General features: G+C 43.6%; 1 protein-coding gene across 3 annotated transcripts in view; it reads left to right on the forward strand.

The window, feature by feature from the left end:
* LOC109322135 (charged multivesicular body protein 3) overlaps positions 1–14,169 on the forward strand; it is a 46,430-nt gene that overhangs the window by 16,096 nt on the left and 16,165 nt on the right. Inside the window, exons 3-4 of one of the 3 annotated variants that reach the window (XM_019553026.1) lie at positions 651–766; positions 3,423–5,569. The exons of 1 other annotated variant lie outside the window; for it this stretch is intronic. In XM_019553026.1, coding sequence (XP_019408571.1) covers positions 651–766; positions 3,423–5,001 — 1,695 coding nt within the window. In that variant the 3' untranslated portion in view covers positions 5,002–5,569. Of the gene's footprint in view, positions 1–650; positions 767–3,422; positions 5,570–11,144; positions 11,285–14,169 lie in introns of those variants that run through there. One more of the 3 variants, XM_019553027.1, reaches the window with a different exon arrangement.

The raw sequence follows: 14,169 nt of genomic DNA on the forward strand, positions 1-14,169 counted from the left end.
TGACCTCCAAGTAAAACATCGCTATGAATTATTCTCATGTGGAAGAGGGGAAGCTGAGACAGGGACTTAACTTACCTAGTATCATGGAACGAGTCACTAGCAGTTGAGAGCCATGTTTGTGGCTGTATCTACAGAACATTGTGTCCTTTGCAAGCTGTTGCAAATGGTCATCTTTGTGGCTAATCTGGAGAAGAATAATTTAAACTGACCTGGGTCTATTTATTTGGGGAGGTTTTACTTTTTTATGGGATGAGGTAAAGTATGATGAACATCAGTGTAGTAAAGAGCAACCATATTTTTTGTCCCTTGATTGCATTACATGGATTTTTTTCCCCCACCTAAACCTTCTGTAAAGCATTAGGAGTTTGGTATTTTAGCAACTAATTGTTAATAAGCATGTCCTTGATGTGCCTTTTTCTTGGCAGTAACCATAATATTCTTATTATCAATATTACAATTTCACTGGTCAAATCTAATTTTGCAGCTAGGGATAGACAAAATATTACAACAATACTCTTTGTTTTCTTGTGGGGGGAATGCAACATTGAAGATAAAAAGGGATCTGTTTGGACAAAAGTAAACGTCAGTTCTAGAAGAACAAATGATTTCTGTTTCTGACACTAAAGCGTCTTTCTTCTTTTTAACAATAGGTTATAGCAAATGACAGAAGCCCTCTGGTGGGTAAAGTCCATTGGGAAAAAATGGTGAAGAAAGTGTCGAGGTTTGGCATACGTACAGGCACTTTTAACTGCTCCAGTGATCCCAGGTATATTCTTTAAAGGATTATTTAAGTCCCTAGAATGTCTTAGCACAGTGGTGTTCTTGCTGTAGAGCCTTCTACTGTAAAGTTAGCCATGATAAAGGCTACTGCTTACAGGTTTTTTATCTCCATTAAAGTCTGTCCTGGGGTCCCCATTTTTCACTGGCCCATTTGCAACAGTACTGAGCAAGTAACATGCTGCAGGCAACATCTTATTTTGCTCTTCCTGTCAACCTTAGTTTTAACTTCTTCGTTTCCTGTGGTTGTGAGCAATATCTGTGGACTTCGTGGGCAACATAGAACTCAGGGCCTGTGGATTACATCCACCCTTAATCACAGTGCATCCACTCCCTTAGCATCCCTACCCTGCCATTGTGGGAGAGAGGAAGACGATACTGGGCTAGCTGGACCTGTAATCTGACCCAGTATGGGATTTCTAATGTTCTTCTTACATGTGGAAGAATACTGGTCTGTTTTAAAAAAAAAAAAAAAAACGCTATTTCATTATGTATGGACATCCATCACCCATAAAAGCATGGCTTCTCAAAGTGTCAGAGAAACATATGTTTAGGCCATGGTAGAATATAATACAGCAATGGAAAGAGACAGCTAAGTGAATATATTCACTTTTCAGTCATTTCTAAAGTTAATGAATATTGCACTTGCTTCCATCAAGGTTGATTTACACCTGTTTTGAGAAATTTACTGGTCATGAGAATCTTTGGTTTGGTCTGACAAGGTGGAAAGACAGCTGCAGCATTTTAACTTACTCTGGTCCTCGAGAGTAGTGTACTGCTGTGAGAGTGCATGCAGGATGTTGTTTCCTCCCAGCCTGAGGAATGTGTGTAGTCCCATATGTAAACAGGAGCACGCCCTTTGACAACATGCTTTCCTATGGGGAAAATAGGCAGAAAGTAACCACAGCTCCTAGATGCGAAAGATGCTTTTATTTCCATTTAGTTGTAATCAAAAACCAGGCAACTGAAAGCAATTGTTACAGCTGCTTCCACAGTAGTTACTTCTGCGCTGTTGTAAAACCAATAAAATCTGTAAGTTGTGGCCACATCATGTCACAGGCAAACTTGCCTTGAACTCCAGTGGCAACGTATCACGTGTGCACGACCATTTCATCGTCTGAATCCTAAATACAGTGGTATAACATGAATTGCACTAATAAATTCTTAGCCTGAATGTGCTTATGGAAACTAACATGTGACTTTTTATTTTTTTAAACTTGGAGCATCTTAAAATATATCACATTCCAGAGTATGAAATTCCTAACTAGTCTTCATGCCATAATCAAAAATGGTCTTTTAAATAAGATTTAAATTCAAATACAACTGTTTCCAATTATTAGTTTGGATTTTTCTTTGTCTTGCTAAGTGTGAATGCTCATGAATAATTTTCATCAGGATGCTGAGAGTACCCAGTGCTGCCATCAATTAAGTCTTCTTCTGCTAATGGCATAATATGCCAAGGCTCTTTCCAAAAATAATAATGTTGCCTTTTTGATAGGAGCAATCTTATTTTCTTACTTGGGGAGTTAAAAAAAAGATATAAAAAAAAATCCATGTGACGGAAAGAAGATTCTTTGGCTGGTGAATTTATGACTGCTCTTACTCCATTGCATGACTTGTAGTGTTTGGACAGGGGCAGCTTGTTGTCTGACTGTTCATAGCTTTTGTTATATTTGAAGATGGGTGTTGGAAAACTTACCAGATACCTGCTACCTGAAAAACTAAATTAAGTAATAGGAGGAAGTCCCAGAAACAACACTGTTCAGACAAGTCCTGCAGGTGCTGGGAGCAGGGAAGGTTCTAGGATTTCTACAGAGTGCTGTCTTTAGATCCTAAATGGGAGCTCAGCCCCCTTTAATCTGTGACTTCCCAGATATGCACTTAAAGGCCATATCTCTTGCCTTGTCCCAGCCTGCTAGAAAGTAAAGTCGGATTGTCTCCTACACCTTCAGCCAGAACTTCCTGGCAGATTGCCCCTGCTTTTCTCCCAGTCTGCTGCCAGCTTCTTTTTAATTATCTCACTCTTTTGAATGGCGGCAGTTTCTGCCTTCTTGTACTCATGGCTTTGTTAACTAGCCAGAGTGTGAAATTAACATTCTTGTCTGTTTCATGGCCTCCATAGGGTTTTAAAAGCAGCCCTAAAACAGACTAGAGTCTTGCTAATTTCACTCTGCCACTGCTTGACAAAACTATGAATAACAGAAGCACTGGAGAGGTTCGTCTGCAGACTCAGGAAAGAATTGCTGAAGCAGTTTATGTAGTAAAGGTTATCTTCACAACTGGAAGGGCTAGAAACTTAACGGTGTCTGTAACTAAAGCTTTCCACTGTAATGAAATGAAATCTTGCCATAAGAGCCCTGATCTTTGTATTACCTGACCCCAGTGAGTATAATAAACTTGTACTTAGCACTCTTCCCTTCCAGGGTTTTACGAATTCATGTCCTCCCAACACCCTTTTAGGCAGCATAGTATATCAATAGATGCTTACTTTTTCCATTGATATAGAGCACTCTTGTTTCCCACTGACTTCTCTGAGTTTATTATTAGAGCTGCAAAGCTCTTTCAACCAGGCTTCCATTGAACATCTGAGGATTGGTATTGTAGAAATATGAAACTGTAATCTTACTTGCTGCTTTCTTTTGCAGATACTGCAAGAGAAGAGGCTGGGTGAGATCCACATTAATTATGTCAGTTCCACAAACCAGCACCTCCAAGGGGAAAGTGATGCTGAAAGAATACAGTGGGCGCAGAATTGAAGTGGAGCACATTTTCAAATGGATCACAGCACATGCAGCTTCTCGCATTAAAACCGTCTACAACTCGGAACATTTAAAGGAAGAGTGGAACAAAAGTGACCAGTATCGAGTGAAAATATACCTGTTTGCTAACCTTGACCAGCCTCCAGCATTCTTCTCTGCACTAAGTGTAAAGTTTACTGGAAGAGTTGAGTTTATTTTTGTGAATGTAGAAAACTGGGACAACAAAAGTTATATGGCAGAAATTGGGATCTACAAGACCCCATCTTATGTGCTTAGAACTCCGGAGGGAATTTACAGATATGGGAATAACACTGGTGAATTTATATCTCTGCGTGCCATGGATACATTCTTGCGCTCACTGCAGCCTGAAGTTAATGATTTATTTGTGTTGAGCTTAGTTTTGGTTAATCTGATGGCTTGGATGGACTTGTTTATCACACAGGGTGCTACCATAAAGCGCTTTGTGGTTCTTATAAGCACTTTAGGGACGTATAATTCTTTATTAATTATTTCCTGGCTCCCTGTGTTAGGTTTTTTGCAGCTACCTTACCTAGATAGCTTTTATGAGTATAGTTTAAAACTGTTCAGGTATTCTAATACAACTACTCTGGCTTCATGGGTAAGAGCTGACTGGATGTTCTACTCATCACACCCAGCCCTATTCCTCAGCACTTACCTTGGTCATGGTTTACTAATAGATTACTTTGAGAAAAAAAGAAGACGCAATAACAACAACGACGAAGTCAATGCCAACAATTTGGAATGGCTGTCAAGCCTGTGGGACTGGTATACCAGTTACTTGTTCCACCCCATCGCTTCTTTTCAACAATTCCCCTTTGAATCAGATTGGGATGAAGACCCAGATTTGTTCTTAGAGCGCTTAGCTTTCCCTGATCTCTGGCTCCACCCTCTAATACCTACAGATTATATCAAAAACTTACCCATGTGGAAGTTTAGATGCCTTGGCATCCATTCTGAAGAGGAGATGTTGGAAGCGTCTCCAGAAAGTGAAAGTGACTCTGAGAGCGAAAGCAAAGAGGTCTTCAGTAGTGAAAAGGAAGTCTCTGAGGACGATGAGCTGAGCACAGTTCACAATCCCAGTGAAGGAAAGCCTCGGTGCAATGCTGACAACTGCTCATGTGCCAAGAAATATTGTCCTAATGAGCCATATGAAAGGAAAGCTAGGTCATATGGGTCATGTAGCTCTACAGAAAACATGGAGCCAGATTGGTCAGCTTGGCCCTCCAACATGTTGCACTGTACAGAATGCGTTGTATGTCTAGAGAATTTTGAGAATGGATGTCTCCTCATGGGTTTACCGTGTGGCCACGTGTTTCATCAGAATTGCATTGTGATGTGGCTAGCTGGGGGGCGACACTGCTGCCCGGTTTGTAGGTGGGCTTCTTATAAGAAAAAGCAGCCGTACACCCATCAGCAGCCTTTATCAAATGAGATCCCATCTTAGCTGTGTGCTAATGTTCTTTGTAAGCTTTCAGTATATTACTGCTTGCCTTTTAAATGTGTTAGTCACTTAAAGATTTTGTGGTTTGGAGTTTTAGTTTAAATGTTAGTGCAGTGAACGAAAATATACATGATGCTAATGTTAATGACAGAATCATTTGGTTGCCTTGTATGTTGAAACTGGATGCATACTTATTGTATCATAATTTTTTCTTTACAATGTTTGGAAACTTACTGCTGTTTTTTGTAAGCACAAAAATCAAACCTAAAACAAAAGCATATTCCAGCAAAAGTTTACAAGTTAGAATGTTGGGTGAACATTGGAATTCTAACCTGAGGTAATTGCTTAATTTTAAGTGTTTCTTATTTTAGAGTCTGTTCAGCACACCTCTGTTGAATAATGTATGTTCTACGACAGTACCATTTAAAAACAAATCCTTGAAATAAATTATTTTAAAAGGAGAAGGCTGCAGATTTGTAATGTTAATTGTTTTGATAAATATCCTCTGTATGGTTGCAGATGTCTTGCCAGTTTGATTTATCTGTGAAGACAAATAAAAACGTAATACAATTTTTGTCTCTCTTGTATGCGGAAGCAATGCAAAAAACCATTTAGTGCAACTGGTTATCTCATTCCAAACCATTTAAATGATTGTTTCAGGCGTGTGCAAGTCCCATGCATCATTTTTATGGTGGTGCTGGAATTCATTTATTATTGCAGTGGCTCCCAAAGTATGTTAGGCACTTGCCAAGCAAAGGAAGACAGCATGTCCCTGGCTTGAAGTGTTCTCATTTGTAAGCATTTCTAAGCCCATGTGTTGTGTTTGTGTGCACTTCTGCTTAACCCAGTGGTTCTCAGATTCATTTTACCAACTACTTTGTAAATGGGAAATCTTCCCTTCAACCTGTCTCCCCTTAGGACCTTTCTTCTATGGACAGTCATGAAAGTGTAGCTGTGGTGCTTAGTATAAGTACTGCTATGCCTACAGGGCAGAGTGCTATCCCTTAACAACTAAAGCAGCTTTTTTGATGCTGTTGTTTAAATACCAAGTTTGAAATGACAAAGTCCAGTCATTTCCTGGGGGAAGAGAGATGGCTGTTTTCAATACCATGAGAAAGTATGTTCTATACCTTTGTGATGCAGAGAACAGATGGAGATATTTGAATGATATTCTTCAAAATCATCTAGCTGAAAATCTAGTATGGAAATTTTTCAGCGCAAAAGGTAATTGCTTGGGAAAATGTTATGAGCATGTGTAAGAAGAAAGGGCTAGAACGTAAAGTGTTCTGCAAAGTTTACCTTGTACCTGCTATAATAGATGTTATAAAAGCAAATGACCTGTATTTGTTTTGCTTGTTCTTTGGTTCATAGCCCTGTACATAGGATGGTGGCAGTTAAGCAGAGGTGAATGATGGGGAATGTGGATGCAGATCCTTTTGGATACTCGCCATCGTTTCCTTCCAAGCACCGTTTACAGTGAGTTTGGGTATTAATTAGCTAATGGCTTATTTAATGGTGTTTTTTGTGTAGGAAATCAAATTTATAAAATTGATATTTTTTTAATGCTACAAAGTAGCTTGCCTGGTGGATAATGCAGATACTAGAATATTTATTGGGGCAGGGAACCTTTTTTAATTATGTCTATTTTTTCCTCATTTCTATTCCCAGTTTTGAAACAATAAATGTTATAGTGAGGGACTGATAGCAACAGGGGATGACAGTAACTTTTTTACTTGCTGGACATATTTCCTCAGATATTTTCCCCTTCCTCTAGTTCACACATCTATATATTTGTAATTCTGGCACTGGTCTTGTGGAGGAGTGCCCTGGTTGGAGTAAAGGAGTTGCTTTGGCAATTCAGAGCGTTTGTATTTTAATTCCTGATTCAGTAAAGAACTCGGGTTTGTGATTAAGCACAAGGAAGCATCTAAGTCCAGTTGGTATCAAGACATTCCAAGTTGAGCTAGAATATGGCTGTTGCTCTAAATTGAAGCCTCTGCAATCTGAAAATGGGGGGCCTAGAAACACCTGGGTGAAAATACGTAGGAGACTGGCTAGTTTCTTGATCTTATATTAACAAACGTTTTTAGAAGCAGGACATTGGGTGCCGTGGTCCCCTGGTTTCCCTGTGGCAGGTTAGGGTGTTATGTTGCATCTTGTATCAAGGTTGATGGTAGCTTTAGGATGAGTTTAGAGTTTTTCTATAGGATGGTTTGGATAGCGATGATCCTGCCTCAGGTAGGGGGTTGGATTAGATGATCTCTGGAGGTCTCTTCCAGCCTGACTTCTCTATGGTTTTGGTGTAATGAAAACAATATCGAACTTACTAAATTAGCACTCTAAAAGCATAGGTCCTTGTACATAGATATCAAGCAAACATGCACTACACTGCAAAATAAATAAGAATCTCATGAAACACCACATACCAGTCTGTTTCTGTTTGGTAAATGAACTTAAGCAATTGCTGTTTAAATAGTTAGGAGAGGCACAGAGGACATAGCTACAGAAATGAAGTTGGATTCATATGATTCACGGTAATGAGATAATGATCCTTTCCTCTGTAGATATCTAGGTTGTGAGTGGTAGCGAAAGTATTTTTTCCATCTGGCTGCCTGCTAGCCTGTGTGAAATAAATTGCTTAAACCAAAAACCAACTTCCAGATCTGCTTCAGACCCACAGCAATTGGCATACTTAACAGCAGTCTAAGCAGAAAAAACACTAATGTGCAAGTAAAAGGTTTGATTTTGAACACCTTTTCAACGTGAATACAGAAGTGGTCACTATACTAGTGATAACTCTTCAAAACCTTTTTGAGTAGTTCTGATAATACATGTGGCATGTACACAACATGTGATGGTGTAATCTAATAGTTTTATTGCACTCAGTTGGGATGACCTGCATGGCTGCCTCACACTTTATGCTACTTAATGGGCCTGTCACTCTGGTAAAACATGTCTATTCTACCACCACCATCTCTTCCTTGCATGTGCACAAGCACCATATAAACGAGGCCAAAAGAATTAACTATTGCCATTCTATTTCATACATAAGGGAGGCAGTTATTACAGCAGTACAACAGCAGCCTGTTATTACAGGGCCAGTTATTACAGCAGCCTATGAGATACGTAGACGTAATTTACCAGCTAAAGTAATGCAACTTTTGGCTATTGCAACAAACAGAAAATAGGTTAGTATGATTGACCCTCTTGTGCAAATATTATTTGAGGAAATAAATGACAGCTTTACTTCTAATTTAGATGTCAGAGTGGAGCGCTGGGAATCAGAAAACCCAGGTCCCTGCTCTGCTGTTTGACTTCAAACAAATCATTTTCAACCTCCTGTGCCTCCGTTTTCCCCATAATGGGACCAGTCCTAGCCATGACTCTTAAAGGTCATCAGAATGACTAGCTGAAAAGTGCTCTGCATTGTTCTATCCAATTAAACCTGTAAAAGAAAGGTAGGGTGACAACTACTATTCTCTCCAGCCATAAGAACTCTACATGCCTATAGCCTCCCCATTCCACAAACAATTACTTGTCTATCCCAACTCAGTATGCACGCTGTAGCTAAGGCCAAATTCTGATGGTGATGTGACCAAAACCAAATCCAGTCAATATCTTGTTAGGAATTTTTAAGTGTCTTGGCTGTTCTCAGGTTGAGATTACAGAGATGGCTATAGGACCTCTTAAGTCATTTCTGGGGCCTGGAGAGGCCCTAAAATTCAGCAGCCTTTCCTATAGCCAGTGCTGCCTGGAATCTGCCTGGAATCTGGAATCCATGGAGATTTGTCCCCTAATCATAGCTTTCAAAGACGGCTTTGGAACAGTTCTACTGTCTACTCGATCTTCAGTCAAGGAATATATTGCCCTATGCTTACATGTGGCATAAAGCAGCTGGAGTATAGTGGAAGATCTTGCCCCATAAGCCTTTCCTAGCCCCATAGAAAGGAGCCAGACTGCTATCTGCCCTACCTATATTCCATTAAAAGCTTGGCACCAATTCAGGTTGAATTTAAACTGGTGCTGCTTGGCTTCTTCCAGGGGACTGGCATCTGTGCAACCAGGGGAATAATTTGATCCATTCTGTTGGAAGGGGTGGGGGAACATAAACTAGTTCCCACACAGCATGATGATGTCCAGGAGTGTAAATACTGGCATTTTACTTACTTCCCACAGGTACTCTGTTGTCAAAAGGGAATTTTGCAAAACTAAATCAACAGGAGGCTGTGTTTACGCAGACATAAACACAGGTGCAGGAGTGTCTTTGGGCAAAAATAACAACACTCCCTTTAGTTGTGTTATGCTAACTTCTGCCTGCATTGAACCTAGTATGATGTCTTTTATGGGAACTGTTATGGTGCTCAGTACACAAGAACATTTTCTCTTCTCCTTCCATGAGTGGTCCAGTTACTGCTAATAGACTGCATCTGCAACTAAAGACTGCCATAAAAGTAGGCACCACAGGACAATGTCAAGCAGTGGTGCAGGGAAGAAGAGAAGAAGAATTCAGGATTCAACCCTAGTAATTGGTTTAAAGCCATTATCCAAATTCTGATATTTGCGTGTGGTAAAAGTTCACGTGTATGATAGATCACTACAAGCACAGAGCTATACTATTTAGGGGGTGGCAGGGTTGCCAACATAATTTTTTTTACTTTCAATCTGAAAGCTTTTTACTGACCGCCAGCCTCTTTTTTACTGACACATTTTCATTGATATGTGTTTTACTTAATGTAACTCATGCCCTCCTGCCTGATACCAGTTAAAAGGGCTGAGTTCAAATTTAGGGATTTGACATCAACCACAGTAAAAGGCTTTGGTTGTAAAACCATAGTAAAAACGTTTGCAGTATTTTTTTTTCTTGGATTGGTAACCCTGCTTTATTACGATGGTCTTACACTGCTGCCAGGGACCCCCTACTCACCCCTACACCCAGATGCCTCTGCCTGCACCCTGCACCATGCTCCCACCAGCCCCGCTTCCTCCGTCTTAGTGCGAACACCAAAAGAAGCCTACCTGATGCCCAGCAGCATTACAGGCAGCTTGGGACACAAGAGCAGCAGCACACGACTAAGAGAATGCTTCCTGCAGGGTGCTGCACTCCCACTTAAGCACCAGGTGGTGCTGCCATTTTCTCTTTCAGAGCTTTGATTTTTTTTTTTACTGACTGCTTAAGTCTTTTTACTAACTTTACTGACAGCCATTTTCAGCCCAGTATATTTACTGACATCTGGCAACCCTAGGGGTGGGAGAAGACTGGAGGTAGATATTCTCTGCTTAGGACTAGCAAAATCATAGACAATGAGGGTGGAAAGGGACCTCAACAAGTCATCTCGGCCATCCGCCCTGCTCAAAGCAGGCTCCTCCCCAACTAGCGGGGGAACTGCAGCAGCTTCTTTGGAGCGTGGTCAATATATCCTCAAAAGACCCCAGGTAGGGGACCGTGCCCTCTGCTACAGAGGAATGCAAACTCCCACCCCCCGTCCATACCCACCTGACCACGGGGTGATTTTTTTTTCTCAACCCCAAATGCGGTACTTGTTTTATTCTTTTTCCATAGTCAAAAAGTGACTGAAAACTAAGTGCTGGGTACATGGGGACTGGAGCAGGCAGGACCAGGGAGGCAGCGTTGCAAGGAGCGGAGGGGCTCGGGGCTGTCAGTGCCCCCGCTGCAAGGTGCAGAGCTGCTGTGGCCGGGGGGGGGGCGAAGGCCGTGTTTCGCAGCCCCCAGGACGTTTTGTGAGGTTGCAGCTGGGCCTCATCTGGGCCCCCTGGCCTGTGTGTGGCGCCCCCACATGTCCCTCTGGCCCGGGTCTCTCCGCAGCTGTGAGGGGACGCCCCGGGGCCCTGCCCAGCCCCTGTGGGCAGCCAGCACAGGCCTCTGCCAGTATCCACAGCAGCCAGGGCATGAAGTGGCTAAACAACCCCCTCCCCGTTCTGTGACGCTCCCTCTGTGACTGTCTACAATCACCTGCACTTAAAAGGTTAAATGCCCCCCCCCTTTGTGCCAGTGCGCATGCGCAAGGCCCCATCCCGCCCTCGCCTAGCAGCGAGCACAAAAAGCGTGCGGCGTTATTTCTTTCTCCTCCCAGCGGGCTGCGCACGCGCCGCAGCGGCCACGTGACCCTCGGGCGGAAGAAAGGAGGGAAGGGATGGGCTGGGTCGCGAATTTCCCTGCCTCTTGCTGACGTAGTGGAGGAGGGGACGGAAACCCGGAAGGGCCAGAACGCGCAGGGCGGCGATGGGCCTGTTCGGGAAGACCCCGGAGAAGCCACCGAAGGAGCTGGTAATGGCGGTGGGCGCGGGGCGGCCGTTGTCATGGCGGCGGGCTAGGCCGTAGCCAGGCCCGCGGGGGGTCGGCCGGAGCGCGGGCCCCACGAGAGGCTCCGGGGGTGCTGGCAGGTGGGGCGGGCAGGTGCGAAGCCTGGGAGGAGTCCGGGTGGGTGATGCTGGCTAGGGCCTTCCCCTGGGGCACCCCCATGGCTAGCGAGTTTGAGGAGCCTGCAGGCCCCGAGGCAGAGCCAGCAACTCGTTGAACGCCGGCCTCGTGCAGGGAGTCTCGGAGGCAGCAGAAGAAAGCATGTCCAATCAGGTGAGAGAAGAGAATTTTCCCTCGAAGAGAAAAATGGAGGACGTGACGACGTGGGGCTCTGTGGGGGCGGTTGCCCCGATTCACACCCCCCAAGCTAGCCCTGGGTGCAGGTCGTCGGAATCAGCGGGACAGCTATTGAAGAAGAAATGGCAGAAAGTCTCTTGTGAGAGCAGATCATCTCCATTGCTGATCGCTTCGGCAGCCCGCGAGCGAACGCTGCTCATCTGCGAGCAAATGTTGTCCTCTGCCAGGAGGCTGCCGACGCGCTTTTTGGCGCCCTCCTCGTGTCCGGGGTGTTGCAGAAAGTAGAGCCGTGGGCAGGAGTGGAGCTAGATTTGCGATTGGATGGAAGCGCTGCAGCACAGTGGTCTCCAGAGCTCTTCCCACTTCTCCTGAGACTGCAGGTGGGAGGGTTGTGTGGGTCAGTGGCAAACCACCTCTCCAGCGCTAGTACCTCTCTCCTGCTCCCCAAGGTCCTGTAACAATTGGGAAGCTGTGGAGGAAGGGGTGGGAGCGAGGGTTGTTTCTGCTTTCCCACAGCTGGGAAGTGACTTGCCGATATGTGCTAGTGACTGACGCACGCACCGTGGGCTGACAGGGCAGTTGAGTGAGGAGCTCGTGACCAATTTATTTTTGGGTAGGAATGACTATGGGACCACATTGTGTACCAGCCTAAGTGGTTTTCTGTCTAGAACAGAGGTAGGCAACGTTTTTTGGCTGGAGTGCCGAAAGCCCTCACAATACCTAACTTGGAAAGTGCAGTCTACAAAGTGTGCAGGAGACTTTTTGTTTTTCCAAGGATTGTGTCAATCCAGGAGCATGTTGACATGTGATTTTTTTGGCTTTGTCCACATACAGATGATGGACCAGTTTCATTTAATATGTGGAGGGTTTTTTTAACTGACAGAAGTAAACTGATACAAAACAGTCTTTCAGGTCAAGTAGCTTTTTACTAAGTGGCTCTAAATTTGAAATAGGTGTGTGTGTATATAGACCTACAGTGGCTTCGCTGAAATTGGCTAAAAAAAATCTCAAATAAAAGTGGTGCCATTTTGTGTGTAGAAGAGGTCTTTCTTGATCCATTCCTCTTCGCACAAGGACCCATTACAGTATGAACAGTTGTTAATCCAGCCTGTCTCCTTTCATACGGTGTCAGATACCAACTCCCAAATCTGAGCCACTCTCTGGTGTTACCGCTCAATGTGTGGATTTCATCTGCCCCATCCGAGCATTTGTAATTGCAGCTTTTGACTGTGTGCTGTGCTGTTGAGTACTGCATTCACACAGGGAGCTGTCCAAGATGTTCATGTTGTGAAGTGTTGTTTTGAAGCGTCCATATCCAGATCTCAATCTGTTCAGCTTGACCCATGGCAACTTTTCCAATCCAGCCTTTTATTTGCTTACATAAAAAGACGTTGACTCTACATCCGTCTAAAACTCTTTGAATCTCAGTATACAAGTTTCCTGTCTGCTTTGGTTGTAATTCTCAGTTCAGAGAGAAACAACACAACTGAGGAAGGTGGTGTTCAACTTGACGATTAGTACCAATTCATTTTTTTTTTTCCATGCCAACCCTATGCTCCAGTGTCTAAAATAGCCTTTTAACTAGGGAGCACTTGTAATATCACATCATATTTACTAATTTAACAAGGATAATATTGCTATTGCTGCTACTAGTTACCTAACACAGGACACTGAGTTTTATGCCTATTACATTTGCTTAACATAGTACAATTTACAGCTGTCTGTGATTTCTTTTTAAATGATCTTTAGATCACCAGAGACAGGTATTGCCTGTGAGGTCAAGCCGCTGAAGATGTATGAGCTCTACTCCTTTCCTCCCATAGTAGTTGCCAGGGGTCCTGCTCTCCTTGAGATGGCTACCCTCCCCCATTACTAGCTAGCCACCATGCTATATCTGTTTGAATGAGTAGGCCTGGGATTTTTTTTGCCTCTTTACTGCTACTCACACATTTATAAAGTAATGAAATACAGTCCATGTTCTACAGCTGGGAAACAAAGGTGCATAAAGATCAAGTGACTTACTCAGAGTAATGTGGCAAATCTGAGGCTGAGCTGGAAACAGAACCCAGACTCCCTTCATTGCTGTCTTCAACTAATCATGAGGCCAGTGCTAATCAACAGAGGAGATGGAGCTGAGAAGTAGCAGGTTCAACTTTGACATGACTATTGCTATGGTCCCACCACGCTATCTTAGACAGTAGCATGAATGAGATTTAAATAGAGCTGCACTGATATATTGGGCCAGGTCGTATTGATACTGCTAAAAGGAAAACTGTCATTATTGGGAATTGGCCTTTTTTGCTGATGTGGCTGATAATGTTACCAATAGATGTGACATGCATGCACGCAGCCACAGCATGCACGTGACCAGGACTGCAATCTGGCAGCTTGGAGAGCAGTGTCTGGCCAGTAAAGTGTTGGGGGGGCAACTTAAGGCCCCCATAGTGAGGGAGGGAGTGTGGGGGCTGGGGGTGCAATTTAAGGCCCTCATGGTGAGCGGGGGAGCGTGGGGGCAGGGCCTGCCCAGGCGGGGGGGTGGGGAATGGAGCCACAGG

The sequence above is a fragment of the Crocodylus porosus genome, unplaced genomic scaffold, assembly GCF_001723895.1.
Source record: "Crocodylus porosus isolate Cpor-Errol unplaced genomic scaffold, CroPor_comp1, whole genome shotgun sequence".
NCBI classification, from domain to species: domain Eukaryota; kingdom Metazoa; phylum Chordata; order Crocodylia; family Crocodylidae; genus Crocodylus; species Crocodylus porosus.